Source organism: Schistocerca serialis, chromosome 8 (assembly GCF_023864345.2).
Source record: "Schistocerca serialis cubense isolate TAMUIC-IGC-003099 chromosome 8, iqSchSeri2.2, whole genome shotgun sequence".
NCBI lineage: Eukaryota > Metazoa > Arthropoda > Insecta > Orthoptera > Acrididae > Schistocerca > Schistocerca serialis.
Window position 1 is genome coordinate 226,175,848 of NC_064645.1, and position 15,977 is coordinate 226,191,824.

The window sequence follows — 15,977 nt, forward strand, 5'->3', positions numbered from 1 at the left end:
GTATGTGACTGTGTACACAGCAATTGTGTGTGTGGGACTACCCAGCAAGCACCATGCTGTTTAATAGGTGCCCTGATCTCATGGCTGGTGTGGCTGTCCATTGAATGGAATGTCATCTTCGGTGTAGAGCACGACAGTACAGACATCTGTTGACCATTTGTATTATTATATCATGAATTAGATACAGGGCGGAAAAATAGCTGTTTGTTGCTTTAATTTTGGACACCAGTGTACATTATGTCTCTTTAATGCAGTTGTTTCCATTGCTTTCTGCACCATCTTGTGATTGATCATTGCTGATTCTACCATCTTTAGAGGCAATTTCCCACCCCATGGGCAAGAGAGTGCCATGAACATCTGTCCACTCCTCCATCCTCTTTGACAAGGCCTTTGACAGAATGAGGGTAACTTATTATGCTAGAAGTCTTCAGCTGCAATGCTTATGATTTTCATTCAAAATTTAAGCGGTGGCAGGGTTCGAACCCGGGACTGAGGGTGTTTCTATTACTAACCAAACATGCCTATTTCAAGACTATTGGTGTAAATGTATCCAAAGGAAACACTTTATTAGTGAGTACAGCATGCATCATTAAATTAAGGGATATTCTTCTGAGGAATCCCAGAACTGAAGAAAGTATCTGCCATTATTCAGGGGAAGAAGTTCGAAAGTGGATATGTTGGGGCTACAAACAATTGAGTCAATGAAATGTGTATGAACTGACCTTTTGTGCTGAGAGATCTTTCTCAGCCTACAAGAATGTACTGAGAGAGAACAAAAAAAGTTTCACTTTGTAAAACTCAGAAATACGGTCAACCTGTACTGCAATAAAAAATGTAATACAAAATTTATTATTAGTTGTATTAGGAAACAGGTGGTAGTCAAATACACTGAAGCACTAAAGAAACTGGTATAGGCATGTGTATTCAAATACAAAGATATGTAAAAGTGTCTGGTGCAGTTGTTATATCTGTTACTGCTGCTACAATAGCACTTTATCAAGATTTAAGTGAGTTTGAATGTGGCGTTGTAGTCGGCGCGTGATCGATGGGACACAGCATCTCCGAGGTAGTGAAGAAATGGGAATTTTCCTGTACAACCATTTCAGGCAAACCATCAAATCTCAGACATTGCTGCAGCCGGAAAAAGATCCTATAAGAATGGGACCAATGATGACTGAAGACAATCATTCAACATGACAGAAGTGCAACCTTTCCAGAAACTGCTGCAGGCTTCAATGCTGGGCCTTTAACAAGTGTCAGCTTTGAACCAGTCAACAAAACGTCATTGATATGGGCTTTCGGAGCCAAAGATCCACTTGTGTACCCTTGATGACTGCACAACACAAAGCTTTACGCCTCGCACGGGTTCATCAACACTGACACATTGGACTATCGATGACTGGAAACATGTTGTGTAGTCGGACAAGTCTCGTTTAAAATTGTGTCGAGCAGATGACTACGTACAATATGGAGACAACATCCTGAATCCATGGACCCTGCACATCAGCAGGGGACTGTTCAAGCTGTTGGAGGCTCTGTAATGGTGTGAGGTGTGTCGAGTTGGAGAGGTATGGGACCCCTGATATGTCTAGATACGACTCTGACAGGTAACACGTACGCAAGCATACTGTCTGATCATCTACATCCATTCATGTCCATTGTGCATTCCGATGGACTTGGGCAATTCCAGCAGGACACTGCAATACTCTACATGCCCAGAATTGCTACAGATTGGCTCCAGGAACACTTTTCTGAGTTTAAACATATCCACTGACCACCAAACATCCCAGACATGAGCTTATCTGTCATTCCTTGCAATGTGCTGTTCATACTCTTACAGATTTATGGACAGCCCTGCAAGATTCATGGTGTCAATTCCCTCCAGCACTACTTCAGACATTAGTAGAGTCCATGCTGCATCGTGTTGTGGCACTTCTGCTTGCTTGCAGTGGTCCTACATGATGCTACAACAGGTGACACTTCAGTGTATAAGTAAACACTTCAAGTGCATGTATTTATGTGAGTTACACATTAAAAGAATTAATTCTTCAGTAAAACACTTCTCATTTTTTTGAGTGCCAATGTATGGGATACTTAAATATTTATTCTCCACAAGAACTAAAATAACTGCCAAAATCCAAAAATGGCTATTTGAAGAAAATGAAAGACTATAATCGATTTCATAAAAGAATAAAAATCTGGGCTCTAATCATGATCCACACCACATGTGAATACTAACACAGATCCCATAGTAAAGTTTTGATGTACAGTTTTTTCCTAAGAAGCCAGTGTTCAATATAGGATAAAATTTTTTTCTCAGGACTCTTCATGTGTTCCCCAGTACGAGCCTGTTCTTGGAGAACTGCAACTTGATCTCACGATTAGCGTGAGTACACATGGCGGTCGGAACACAAATGTACGCCACGAACAGTAACTTCTCACTATGTACCACAAAATTACGACTGATGGAGCCCCAAATTTACACTAGCTGTTGGTATGTAATTTTACATGTCCTCATCCCTCAAGCTGAAGTACCAGTCAAAATAAAATGCCACTTTTTTTCATGCACACACTCACTTCATAACCGTGGAGGACAGGAATAGGAGGATCATGGTACATTGTTTCGCCCAACAATTTCAATGATGAATTATTTAAACAAAAGTAAAAGTAAAAACTACCCCACTTACTGTATAGTGAAAAGGTGCTGGCAGTAACACAAGACAAATGACCAAAAATTTAAGGAATTTCAAATGACAAGAATGTAAAAGAATGCAAATTATACATAATTTGTGAGTAATGATAGTCACTCTCTTACCCCTTCCTGTTCATTTTTCTTCATACGTTTCTCTACTTTGTTTTTGCCTGGCCCTTTCCCATGAAATTTATGTGACAGGTACCTAGAAACAAATAATAAATAGAATAAGAACAATACATATATTGATATTAGTCAGCAAACCACACTCCTTGATTAATCAAATCTCTGAACACACATTTCAATTAACACTAATGACATATATGCAACATCTCCAGTTGTAAATTTAGCATTGCATCATGATGTAATGTTCTCCACATTAACCTCTGCATCACAATTTTACAACTGTTATATTACTAACAGCACTTTCAAGCTCTTTATTTTCCCCTATCTTGATAAAGTTTTATGTTAATGTAAATTTTAGGTCAAGTCTGAAAAGGTGTTCATACCAAAACAAAACAGTCAGTAAAAGTGACACATTAGCTCAGAAGAGCTTGAATCAGCGGAAGGTCTGTTCGTAAGTCATGCCACATAATGGACTTACTGGTTGGTGTTTAATACCTTCCCACACTACTGTTTGCAGGTGACGAGGTGCTGATTACCATCAATACTGAAGAGATGCTAAAGCGCGAAAAAAGAATTAGTGCTAGAGTGCTAGTCCAGTATGGCATGCCTGAAAGCTCCTGTGAAGTCTGGAAACAAGCAGAGAAGTACTGGCAAAAAATCTGTGGGGTTAGATCATGAGTTGTGTCTGGATAGCTCAGTCAGCAACAGCATTGTCCATGAAAGGCAGGATTCTGGGTTCGAGATCCAGTTGGGCACACAGTTTTAAACTACCAGGAATTCTATCACCTACAATGGTTAACTCCTCATTTATGTATTCTTCCACCATTCACTGCTTTGTTTGCACCCTATACTCCCTTAACATTATTTCTAATTCTTAAATATTTTTCATTTTCTTCCATATGAAAACATCTCCCTCTTACCACAAAATTCCAGGTACTTTTGTTATTGATGTTCAGTTTTTCTGTATCATCTCTTCCTTTTTTGCTCAAAGTGTAATTTTCTTTACGGTGTACCAATATGTTATTTTCATTACAGGACACACACATTGGCTGACACTATCACTTATAGCAATACATTAAATTAACATAACTGTTAACCTTAATGAAATCATGGCCTAAAAACATAAATGTACACTATATAAAAAAAATTAATTAATTAATTTAAAAAAATTAATCACTGTACAGCAATGGAAGACCAAGTGCAACAAACACATCACAAAAACCAAGTATATGGGAAAATATAGAATATACTTGAATGAAAGTTTGATGCAAATGTCATGTGAAATGATGTGCTGCATTAATATATTTCATACAGATCTTACTCACCTGAATGCTTCTTTGGCATTCAGAACATGACCATCATCATCAATATAATCAAGTTTTACATTAGGTTTGTATCCATCCTTTTCTTTAAACTCTGAAGTTGGCCCATTATACCGTTCACGTCGCCCAAACTTATCATCATCTCTGTAAACAAACAAATTTAAATTCTTAGTTGTGGATACAAATAACACAACAAAAAATGAAATACCTGAAAACAATATCTGAAACATACATATGGGTTTTGTCCTCAATAGAGTAATTCTGCGCCTGCAAATGAGCAAAACGAGAAGCTGACGGTTTGTTCATATCTTCCTTCTCAAGATAACCCTTGCTGACTGCTAAGCGCAGAGCTCCTGCTACTCCAACTCCAACATCAGGTTCTGCATCTAGAATGGGAACTTCTGCTGGTAGGACATCAACTGGTCTTTCATCTGTGCAAGACAACAAACAATGGTGAAAGTTAATTTAGCATTGGTACCTAACAACCTAGCAAGTGATTTCCTTCTTTACAAAATTTCTGGCTCACCAATTTCTACTTCATTCCAAGCCCCTCTTTTGCCTTCTTCATCTTGTTTGTTCTTCTCTTCCACCAATTCTCGTTCAAAGTCCTGAAAATGAAAGACGTATGATAACCTGGAAGAGGCCAACAACTTACGAGGATGAGGTGGGCACAAGGATTTACAGGGAGAAAATTTAATATTAAAGTCAAAATGCTATTCCTTATTCTTTTCTGTGTTTGTTATTTTCAAGTTCATACCAGCAGTTCTTCAGCATCCTCATCCCTATTTCCTGAAAGGCCATATGTTGGGATATCACCTAGAGTTCTACAAAATTCAGCTGTTGCATTGAGTACAATTGACCCTCCTTGTTCAGAGCCATCTTCTGCTGCCTCATCAAGAATAGTTTTGGCAACCTAAAACAAAATGAATGAGTTATATAAAATTTATTTTCAGAATGGAAAATATGAAATCATCTGTAAGATAGCAAAAACAATGTGAAACAAAACAGTATTTTAATATGCCCCAGAAGTTACAGACATTTGTGATGTAATCAGCAAGTCATAACTGAAATTAATTACCTTCTCAACACTTGATGATTGTTCACTCATCTCCTTAAGTTTGAGTTTCCTTGCCTTTTTCAGAGCTAAATGAAGCTCAAGTTCACTTTCATCTTGATCGAGTTTGAGTCCATTCAAATCTTCAGGAGGAGCTGTAGAATTAAGCTTATAATAACTGGTTTGTTTCCAAAATAATATGGCAATATTGTTTAGATAAGGAACAAGTAAAACCACTTAGTGCATCACTGACTAATGAGGCAGAACCAATCAACAGTTGGGTGTTGGTATGATCATGTACATAGTTATTCCCAATGTCATTTTACCAAACCGAAAGACTCCTTTCTGAACTACAGGATGGCAGAAATTGGAGACATTTGGGGGCAGGAGTGGCAGGAGTAAGAGAAGAAGCAAAAGAAATGATAGTCTGAAATAGTGTCACCCAGTAACCCCCAAACCCCTTATTCTCTAAAGAATCAGATCCCACGTGAAAGTTAGTTTTTCACACAAATCGATGTTTATGACTTCTTATCTCCTGAACTGTGTGTCATATAATAATATCATTTTGCAGGTACATTCAGTGATAGATGTAGACACTGGCTGCAAAAGTGTCAAAAAGGTTTAAAATCACATGCAAAGTTTATTGAAAGTCACTTAGTGTTCTCATTCTCAAAAATTGGATGAATATAGTCTGAGTAACTTGAGTGCCATGAGATATGCTGCCTCAAGAGACATACACAAGTTTATAAATTTAATACTTGACTTTATGCACTCAAACTGATATTAGTCTTGACCACCATACGTATTAATTTTATTCTGTCTTATGTGTTTCAATCTTACTTCTTTCTCAAACACTCTGCATGAGAAATACACGAAAAGTTATCAGTGAAAAAACATTAAGATAGTTACATAAAATGTACACCTTAAAAATGGAAGTAGTATACACTCAATGAAAAACATCGATAACATTAAACAAAATGCAAATCATTAAAATCGAATATATGTAATACATTCACGTGTAAAATCTACACGAGATTTGTCACACATTGATCAAAATATCTGATCCACCTTATGTAATGACATTTGAGTGCAAACTAACAGTACACACCAAAGCCTTAAGCCTTAGGTAAAGGAGACTGCTGGATGGCAGTACTACATGGTGGTTATGAAAGTCATATCTTTAAAAATATCAGAAGTATTGATACAATTCATTAATATAACACAGTGTTAATTTTCTATTATATCCATTGCATCTATAAAAAACTGGATATGTAATAGACAAAATGTAAAACTCTTTGTTATTAGTATTATAATAATGAGGTGTATCCATACTTCTGTAAATTTTTAATTTTTTTTATTAATTTTTTAATTATATGACTGTCATATAACTGCAATATAGTAATGCCATGCAGCAGCTTTCTTTACCTAGTACTTTGGTCTGTACAGTTAAGACAGTCTGCATTCAAATGCTGTTACATAAGGTAGGCCACATACTCTGTATCCATGTTTGACGAATCTGATTTAGGTTTTGCATATTGATGTATTACACATATTCCATTTTTACAATGTGCATTTTACTGAATTGTATAAATGTTTTTTACTGTGTGTTTGCTTCTTCCGTTTTTACAGTGTTACATTTTATGTAAATGTCCTCATGTTTTTTCACTGATAACTTTTTGTGTATTTTGTGTATTTGAGAATGAATTAATGTTCAGATACATAAGACAAAATAAAAATAATAAATATGGTGGTCAAGATTAATATCAGTTTATGGGTGCAATAATAGTGCAACAATATTTAAACATTTATACAAAATAAATTGATTAAAAAGTTAGTAACAAAACATTTAAATAGGATAATTACACAAAAGGGTGCTCAAAAATACACAGAAGTACAAAGTGAAATAATAGCATTACTTTTCAATTATAATGCTGCAACCAGCTTGAGGAATTTATCAATTGTTCAAACCCCATGGTCTAGAAGGGACTGAGAATAATGCTAAAAATATACAAGCCATCAATGCTCTGAATATCACTAGCCAAAATGGAGTGCATATCTACAGACAAACTGAAGAACTGAGTGCAAGAGTCGAATAATAACCAAAGGCAAAATTCTAAGAAAAAACAAGAAAAAAATTTCACACTATATTTTATAAACAATTTATTAAATATTTGCATTTAATATCGACTGTAACCCAAAGTGAGTTATTGTGTAAGTTTCCTACATCTTATTTTATCCATAAAGACTATAAAAGGAGCAAAACATGTGATGGATTTACCCAGCTCCTGCATTCATTTATTGAGACTGACACATAGGGTCCACTGAACAGAATTTCGCTATCGGAAAGCAATTATTTATTCAACAATACAAAAAAATAAATAAAGTAGAAGAAATATATTTCAAACTATTTAAAGAATTATGAAAATCAAGAAAAAAGATGTTTCAGAAGACAGTCAAGACTTTAGTCATGTTCTTAGTAAAAATAGAAATAAATTATAGGAGACTATTTGTACAACTTCGTTTTGTGGCACAAACCAAAAGCACTTTAAAAGAAATTAGCACAAAAGTGGCCTAATCTGTGTGTATGTCAAAACTTCCAAAACATCCTACAGCATATGATTTTTCAAACCTCTTCAAATGATGAATCATTGTCAGATATTACCTCACCAGCTACACATTTGAGACCCATGTGTATCAGAGACACTTTTCTGCAAGTTTAATTGCAACTGCATATTTCTGGCTATTGAGAGGCAGTGCAATTGTGTAGAACATAGGTGCATGTAGCTTTGAAACTTGCTTATTTTTAACACCTCCCTCCCTTCATAGATGAATTTGTGATGTTTACTTATCATAAATGATTCACTGCTATTCTTCATCGCCTTCATAAAAAATGGTCACAGATGCTATTTAAAATCGATTATCATGTGCTACTGCACTTTCACTACTTCTTCTGGCACAAAAAATATACTATTTCTTCTTTTTGATCTTCCCTGTTTGGGAAAACACATGACAACAAGACATAAATGATTGGACACACCAAGGAAAATTTTAATTCTTCATAAATATACCTGATGCAGTCAGTGTACTCAAGTACTAAGCCATCAAATATTTATATTCTTTATTGCACAGTTATCTGTGATGATATGCAGCACTTTTTATGTAATGATTTAAGACTGATACAGCTTCATTCACGTCTTTTTATAGCAGTGGAGACAGAGGCTAGTTTGACAGACAGCAAGAATCAGATACTTCCAGCTATTATTGACTTCTTGCACTCTACAAAAGCATCACTAAACTGAAATTTCATTTACCTATCACAATATGGAACATTTGTAAAAAATTTAATCACTAGATGACAGAGGAGAGCTGTAAAGCCAAACTTAAGAAAAAATTCAGTTTTATGAAAGGTGGTTATTATCTGTAGAAATACACTGTGGCCTCTACAGGGGAATGACTCAGTCATCACCTTTAATCAAATGATGCAGGAAACAAACATAACTACTCTCTCTCTCTCTCTCTCTCTCTCTCTCTCTCTCTCTCTCTCTCACACACACACACACACACACACGTTTCATGCATCCAGCGATACACTGACACAGTAGAACAACGGAAAGCTGTTGCAATGATCATTTATTTTCAGACAGCTAGTTTTGGTCAAACTATCATTTTCAAAGTCATCTATAATAAGCATCCAATTGCATAAGAAACATTTTAACTGAAATGTGAATATTGCTGATGCCTACATTAAAGAGTTGTAAATGAATGTTTTTAGTGGGCTAATACAACAACGAAAACAATAAATTTTTATAAATACAATGCAATTGGATAGACAGTAAAATCTAACCAGCAAACAGCAGCAAAACATGCACATAAAAGGAGGTTATAATTATGCAAGCTTTCGGAGCCAGTGGCTCTTCCTTCCTGCAGAAGGGCTGAAAGGGAAGGAAGAGGGGTGAAGGAAAAGAACTGAAGAGGTCTATAAAAAGGGGTAGATTTTGAAAAAGTCACACAGAACCACAGGTCAGGGGAGACTTGCTGGACAGGATGAGAAGGAAAGTACCTCTTCCTAGACTTCTCTAGTCCTTTTCCTTGACCCCTCCTCTTTCCACTTCAATCTTTCTGATGGAAGGAGCAACTAGCTCCGTAAGCTTGCATAATTATAACCTCCGTTTATGTGTGCATTCTGCTGCCACTTGGCGAGTACATTTTTTATCTATTCAATTACACTATATTTCCAAAAGTTTTTAGAGGGATATAAATAATGGAAGGAGTAAAAATAATAACTCACTATATAGCTTAGACCTTGAGTAGGTAATAGACAAACAAATACGACTGGGAAAGGTGATGGCTTTCCAATGAATCCTTTTTACAAAAGCTAGCAATAGCCTCACTTTCGTTTATGTACCTATTAACAACTTGTGGCCTCAACTATTTGGCGTGTTGTTACTTTTAATCCTTCAATGATTTACGTCTAGTACAGACTGACAATGCTGACTGTCTACAGTATTAAATGTTTTGTCAAGGTATCAATAAAACTTACGTGGTAGATCATCTACATCCATCACTTCATCTGGTTCTTGTTTCACAACAACTTGATTCAATGGATTTATAACACACTCATCTGCATCACTACCTTCTTCCCGTTTAATAGATCTTGTAGCGAAGTCCCATGTGCTGGGTACCTGATTAGCTAACTCCTCTGCTTTCAGAGGCTTCTTGCGAATTTTTCGAACCTTTACATGAAATAGAACAAAATCTTAATTTCGGTTAGGTGTCACTGAACAACCTGTCTCTCTTAGATTACAAGTGCAGATATTAGTGCTTCATCATAGCTTACATAACTGGCTCAATACAGTAAGTATTAAATAAATGGATAAATGTTTAACCATTTATCATTAAAATTTATCAACTGAAAATGGGTACTTACCTTCTTTTTGGGTTTTTTGAACTTTACTTCTACTTCTTCTGCAGTATAGTACTCCGATGCAAGCTGTGGTGCAGGAAGGACAAGGGATTCCACTCTTTTCTTTTGCAGGCGATTACGCACTGCCTCTAAGGCTTGCTTTTGTTTTTCTGCAGTCACATCTTCTCCTATGAGAAGAGAAAGACATCTGTGATGCACTTGAACAGATCACAAATAAAAATTTCCAGAGCCATACAGAGATTATTTTCTGTAAGAACCTGTTTACATCTCAGACTTCAGCAGTACTCAGAGTGAACTATGGTTATTAATTTGCTCATTATTGTAAAACTAACCTATTGCAAAACTTTGTTTCGTTGCACCCTTGATTTCCTCGTCATATTTACTTAGGATTTCTTTTCTCCTATAATTTCCAAATTCATCAAAACCTTCGTCTTCGTAAACATTATAGCCCCTCGAATTTGGTTTTAGTTTCTTATTTTCAACATTCTGCAAGAAAAGTGTATGAAGTATTAGGTACAAAACTTTAACACTCTAAAGCTGTGATGACCAGACAGGCTTTCAAACTTTACCTTCTCATAGCGTTCCTCATCCACGAGATTCACATTCACTAAAACATCGTCTTCCTCATCCAACACATCCTTGTCTTTAAGTGTCAGAATAACCTCTCTCTCTTCCATAAACCGGTCCTGAAAATGAAGAGAGTTTAGTAGATCCAATATTTAACTTCATCAACTGACCTAACATGTGCAAAATATGTTACATTCTTACAACAGCATGTTCAACACGAAGTCCACGAAGATCCTTTGATGTATAGGCTTCTCGCTTTTCATTTCTTATCTCATCTTCCACCAAGTCTCCAACTCCAAACTCAGCATCAAGCTCTTCCAGCATTTTTGCCTGGGTACAGACAAAAAAGTGGGAAATAACAACAACAAAGATATGTGAAAGTACTGGTAATAAAAAAGCTACATAATACATCATTATGTTGCAGCAAATGGCCACACCTGTTTCTCTGCTTTTTCCTTTTCTTGTTGTAGTTTTCTGTTCTTCTGCACCCAAGCTGCCACATCACTGTATTCTTCATCATCAGACTCTCCTAAGGGTTTTACTTTCAGCATCTTTGATTCTAAGAGCCTCCTTTCCCTGTGTTCCTGCACCTTCTGTCTGACTTTTTCAGTTTTCACTTTCTCTGTTATGCTTTCTAAAGAACAAAAAAAAAAAAAAAAGTAAAATTAAAGTATATTTTCTGGACCACACACCATTTTGTTTGTTTTAACTGTTATAAGCTTTCTACGCCACTAACCTGCAGGCTTATGAACAAACTCTCCCATGTCTGTTCCACCAAGTGTTGCTCCCGATTCCTCTCTCTCTTTCATTTTTTCTTTCTGTTCAGCCGTTGGGGCAGCAGGTTCTACTGCCAATGGTTTCAACCCCAGTCGTGCTCGCAATCTATTTGTCTCTTCGATTGATAATGACTGGTAGGACTGAGTGTCAGTTGCAGGAGTAGCAGTGGCAGTGGCGGCATTAGTAGAAGCAGCAGCAGCAGCATCATTTTCTTTGCTCTTTGATAACGATATTGATGGCGGAGGTGGTGGTGAAGGTCTTGCCGAGATTTTTGGAGGGGGTGGTACAACCACAACATCATCATCTAAAAAGAATTTTTTTTGTTCAATTGTTGAAAACAAAAACCACAACAGTGAAACAAATAAAAATATATTTTTACTATGCTTTAAATACTTAAGTATTTTGTTAATTACAGAACTACAGAAACTGCAACACAAAAAGGCAGCAAGAACTGTAATAACATTAAATGTCATTGGTTCACACAGGTGGAGGTTTCATTGAGGTAAACAGAAAATGAAAAACTGGAAACACTGATTATTTCAGTTAACAAAATATTTCATTTTCATTAATGAGCTAATAAAATAAATATACACATATACATGCATAATATATATACAAATTCTACCCTATCAATTTAAAAAATAAAAAGTTATCTAATGGGAAACACAATTTCCACTCTAATGCTATGAACTTTCATTCCTTCAGGTGTCCTCCTGGGCAATCTAATCAAAACCAACACAACATTCTGAACTTATTAAAAAAGAAAGAGCAGCAAGTGCAAATGCTGCAGTATGGAGAATTAAGTTACTTAAGAGGCCTTATAACATATGGTTTGTTTTCAAATGAAATAATTCAACAAAATATCTCTCAGAAAACAATATTTTCAGCAAAATTAAAATGAATCTAAAAATAAAAAGCTCAAACAGAAAATAGATAGAAAATTATTACTACCTAATACAGAGGCTTGTTTGAAATATGAGCTATGCTTAAGATGGAAATAGAACACTTTCAAATTAAATTAACGAAACAGGGAAGAGGAGACACCTGACAGGAATTTATGAAACAAAGTGAGCTTATAACTCGCTATCCAAGAGAAAACATTTTCCACATCAGTGACTCCATTGTTTCAGGCAGTGGTACCCTCATATACATCATTATTTATTTAATTGATCCTATTTTCTGCTACTCACTCGCCCATATCCACACACTGTGAATGCAATGGAAACACTTAAGTTAGTCCTTCACTATTTCAGAGGCTAGTACAGCATGCACACATTTACTGACTTTCATGTTCCTCAATATTAACCTGCACCCTATTACCAACATACTATATGCCAAAACACTTTCCTCACTTCCAACATTTAGTTTTACTAAAATCAAATGTTCTCATTTTTAATTAGTAAAAATGTTTCATTTCATTTGTATTATTATATTAAACATCAATACATAATTTACAAGTTCAAAGTACACTCAGTGTATGGCAGAGAATACACTCAACCATATTCCACCCACAAATATGCCCTAATCTCTCTTACAACATGTAAAGGATACATAGTTATTCACTAAATATGTGTGGCTTGGACAGTGGACAGACATGGAGAGGAAAAAAACAACCTGCCATCTGAAAGAGAGAGAGAGAGAGAGAGAGAGAGAGAGAGAGAGAGAGAGAGAGAGAGAGAGAGAGAGAGCATGGATTCTGCATAACACCACTATTTGCTTTGTGTGCTGATAAACATATGACTAAAGCTGGAAGTTTAAAGTTAGGGACAAAATTTTTGAATAAGCTTCTGAAAGCACACTACTTACTTTGTGAAGAATTATGTAATTAGGAATACCATTCCTCTCATATTACACGTTCCTGAAGTGTGACCTACGACACAAATGGACTACTTGATATATGCCCAATGTGTGTGCTTTGGTGGCTCAACAATAAGTACCAGATTACAGAAGCCAAGACTCCATTGGACCCTAGGATTTTTTCTGACATTTAGTGTTTTTTTCACATCTGGCAGTTTTTGTTAAAGTGGAAAGTGCCAAGTTAGGAAATGGTTTGAAATCTAAATTAAACTGAAGTTTTCCTGTAAATGGCTAAAACAATTCAAAGATAGGAAGAAAGCAACAGCATACCACCTTCAACGAGACCACGCCTAGAAAAGCATTGTGGTATTCAAATTGACCTCCTAGTTGTGGATGATTTTATTTTCACACCAAATACAGAGTAAATTATAAGGCCATTATCACTAGATTACTTTGCAGTGTACTTTTAACCTCAAACTGCGTTGACTTCTCATTTCCTCATAATCATTCTGTCATCTCAATTTCTGAGGTGTAGTCCTAATATTCATGGAACAGGTGTGAAAATTACAATGATGTATACCTATATTCAATAATTTGGATTAGGTAAAACAATCTACAGTTAGAAAATGATGACCTGGCTGATTTTTGCACGTATTTGCAAACTTATTAAGGTGCTCTGCAAATCAATGTTAAAGAGAAGAAAATCACTCAGCCATAGTCAACAGAAAATAGGTGCCATAGCACTGATGTGGTTCATCCACACATTTAATATCAAATTGCAAACAGAATCATTAGTTAGAATATGAAAGACAGAGGACATCAATGTAATATGCTGGAAGAAGCAGTGCTGTAATATTTTTGATTATTTTGCTATTTTTTATTTAATGAACACAGCATAATAATGCAAGTCCATCACACTGATGCTGGGCTATCAAAGTGTTGGAGAAATGTATAAGCACTATCTGATGTTACTACCACGAAAAACACATGAGTGGGGGTAGTTTATTTGGAAACAAGCATTCAATGTCCAGTGACAAATCTGTTTTAAAAGTTATCCAAAAACAAATTAACCTGAAAACTAAAATATTGAGTAGTACATTTATATGTTCATAGATGAAATAAGAAATGAAACACAGGAAATTTGTGTGTGTTCAATAAATGACATTTCCATGTTTGGAAGGTTTTGTACAGTGAACATGGGAAGTACTAGGTTGTATCCTATGTTCAGTATAGAAGCCATAGAGGTCATTGTAAAATCTAAGTTTCTAATGTGTTTCTATAATGTTCCAGTTTTAGCAGGAAGTTTGACAAGTTTAATAACTTTTACTGTATAATTTAAACTGCATGAGTTTTTTTAGTTCTCCAGTCCTTCTACGTATGAATGATGTACTAAACCGTTTTCAAAATCTATGTAGATTAACAGATCTACTAATCACACAGAAGACGGCTAAGAAAACAGCTTTTTTTGACTTGTTCTGCAGAATAATACCAGGTCCTCCAATTAATTGAAAACAGGTTTAAAGGATATTTTCCTAGCACTCATGACTACAAACACAATTTGAATAATCTGCAGTGTGTTAGATAATGTTTCAAACCAAGCTGCCTTCCCACTAACATACTAACGAACAAAGGCTGGCAGAGTTAAAGGAAACTTTTTCAAAATGATTTTTCTCCATTCCTAGCGAAAGGGGGGCTCGAGAGGGAGGGAGGGAGGGAGGGAGGGAGGGAGGGAGGGAGGGAGGGAGGGAGGGAGGGAGGGGGGAGCGAGGGGGGGGGACGAGTTATTTCAGTGATGACAAAGTACGCCCATGGACATGAATAATACTACAGGTGTGTTACAAATGGAATTCTCAGTAGACCTAAATCAATGACAATGTGCAGCGGCATAAATATGTAAAGATGCAAGTGTAATAGAAATAAAAGAAAACTTAAGTTTTTAATGTAAGTAACACTGTCTACGTAGGAGTTAGGAAAGTTGATATAACTTATTTGCAGCATCTCTGCAGACTGCGCACATTGCAGGACCTTTTGCAGTTCTTCTGATGGGAAGTTCTGGTATGTTTGGTTTACGAAGAAGATGTTGTGTCACACGAATTTAACTAAGTTCTGGAGTTGACAAACACCTGTGTCAAGACTTTAGCAGAAAACGCTAAGATTACAGATGTGCTGGTACGCTCCAGCGGATTCTAAACAAGTATTAAGTCAATTAAAAATAGTTCTTCAGAAATACTTTAACTGCTATGTATTTCCACTTTTTAAATATAAGTAATAAGTCTGGGCTTAGCAGCCAGAGACAGCAGTCAGGAGTGCAAATTGTGTGTGTGTGTGTGTGTGTGTGTGTGTGTGTGTGTGTGTGTGTGAACGCGCATGCACGTGTGTTCTTTTTATTGTGCCTATTTACAACTCAACATCTCCGCTATATGGTGAGCAGCAATCTATCCTTTTCATAATATTATCCTTATTCCACCTTGGATTCGCCTTTGTTCGATTCTGCCTAATATGTTAGCCTATAGTAACTGGTTTTGTCAGTTCTCCCTTGGTGATGATGATGAGGTCCCATACTCCAAAGAGCGTAGGGGACGATGCAGGAGACCTGCACCGCCGTACTAGGCAAGGTCCTAGTGGAGGTGGTTTGCCATTGCCTTCCTCCGACCGAAATGAGGATGGATGATGATTATGATGATGACACAACAACACCCAGTCATCTCGAGGCAGGGA

At 36.2% G+C, this 15,977-nt stretch overlaps 1 protein-coding gene across 1 annotated transcript in view; it reads right to left on the reverse strand.

Moving 5' to 3' along the window:
- Positions 1–15,977, reverse strand: part of LOC126416758 (U4/U6.U5 tri-snRNP-associated protein 1) — a 76,126-nt gene that overhangs the window by 25,055 nt on the left and 35,094 nt on the right. The window contains exons 2-14 of the mRNA XM_050084598.1: positions 11,422–11,766; positions 11,123–11,319; positions 10,887–11,015; positions 10,688–10,804; positions 10,451–10,604; positions 10,122–10,285; positions 9,735–9,927; positions 5,219–5,349; positions 4,898–5,053; positions 4,667–4,748; positions 4,373–4,571; positions 4,144–4,284; positions 2,816–2,897 (exon numbers count right to left, since the gene is read on the reverse strand). Coding sequence (XP_049940555.1) covers positions 2,816–2,897; positions 4,144–4,284; positions 4,373–4,571; positions 4,667–4,748; positions 4,898–5,053; positions 5,219–5,349; positions 9,735–9,927; positions 10,122–10,285; positions 10,451–10,604; positions 10,688–10,804; positions 10,887–11,015; positions 11,123–11,319; positions 11,422–11,766 — 2,090 coding nt within the window. The remainder of the gene's footprint in view (positions 1–2,815; positions 2,898–4,143; positions 4,285–4,372; positions 4,572–4,666; positions 4,749–4,897; positions 5,054–5,218; positions 5,350–9,734; positions 9,928–10,121; positions 10,286–10,450; positions 10,605–10,687; positions 10,805–10,886; positions 11,016–11,122; positions 11,320–11,421; positions 11,767–15,977) is intronic.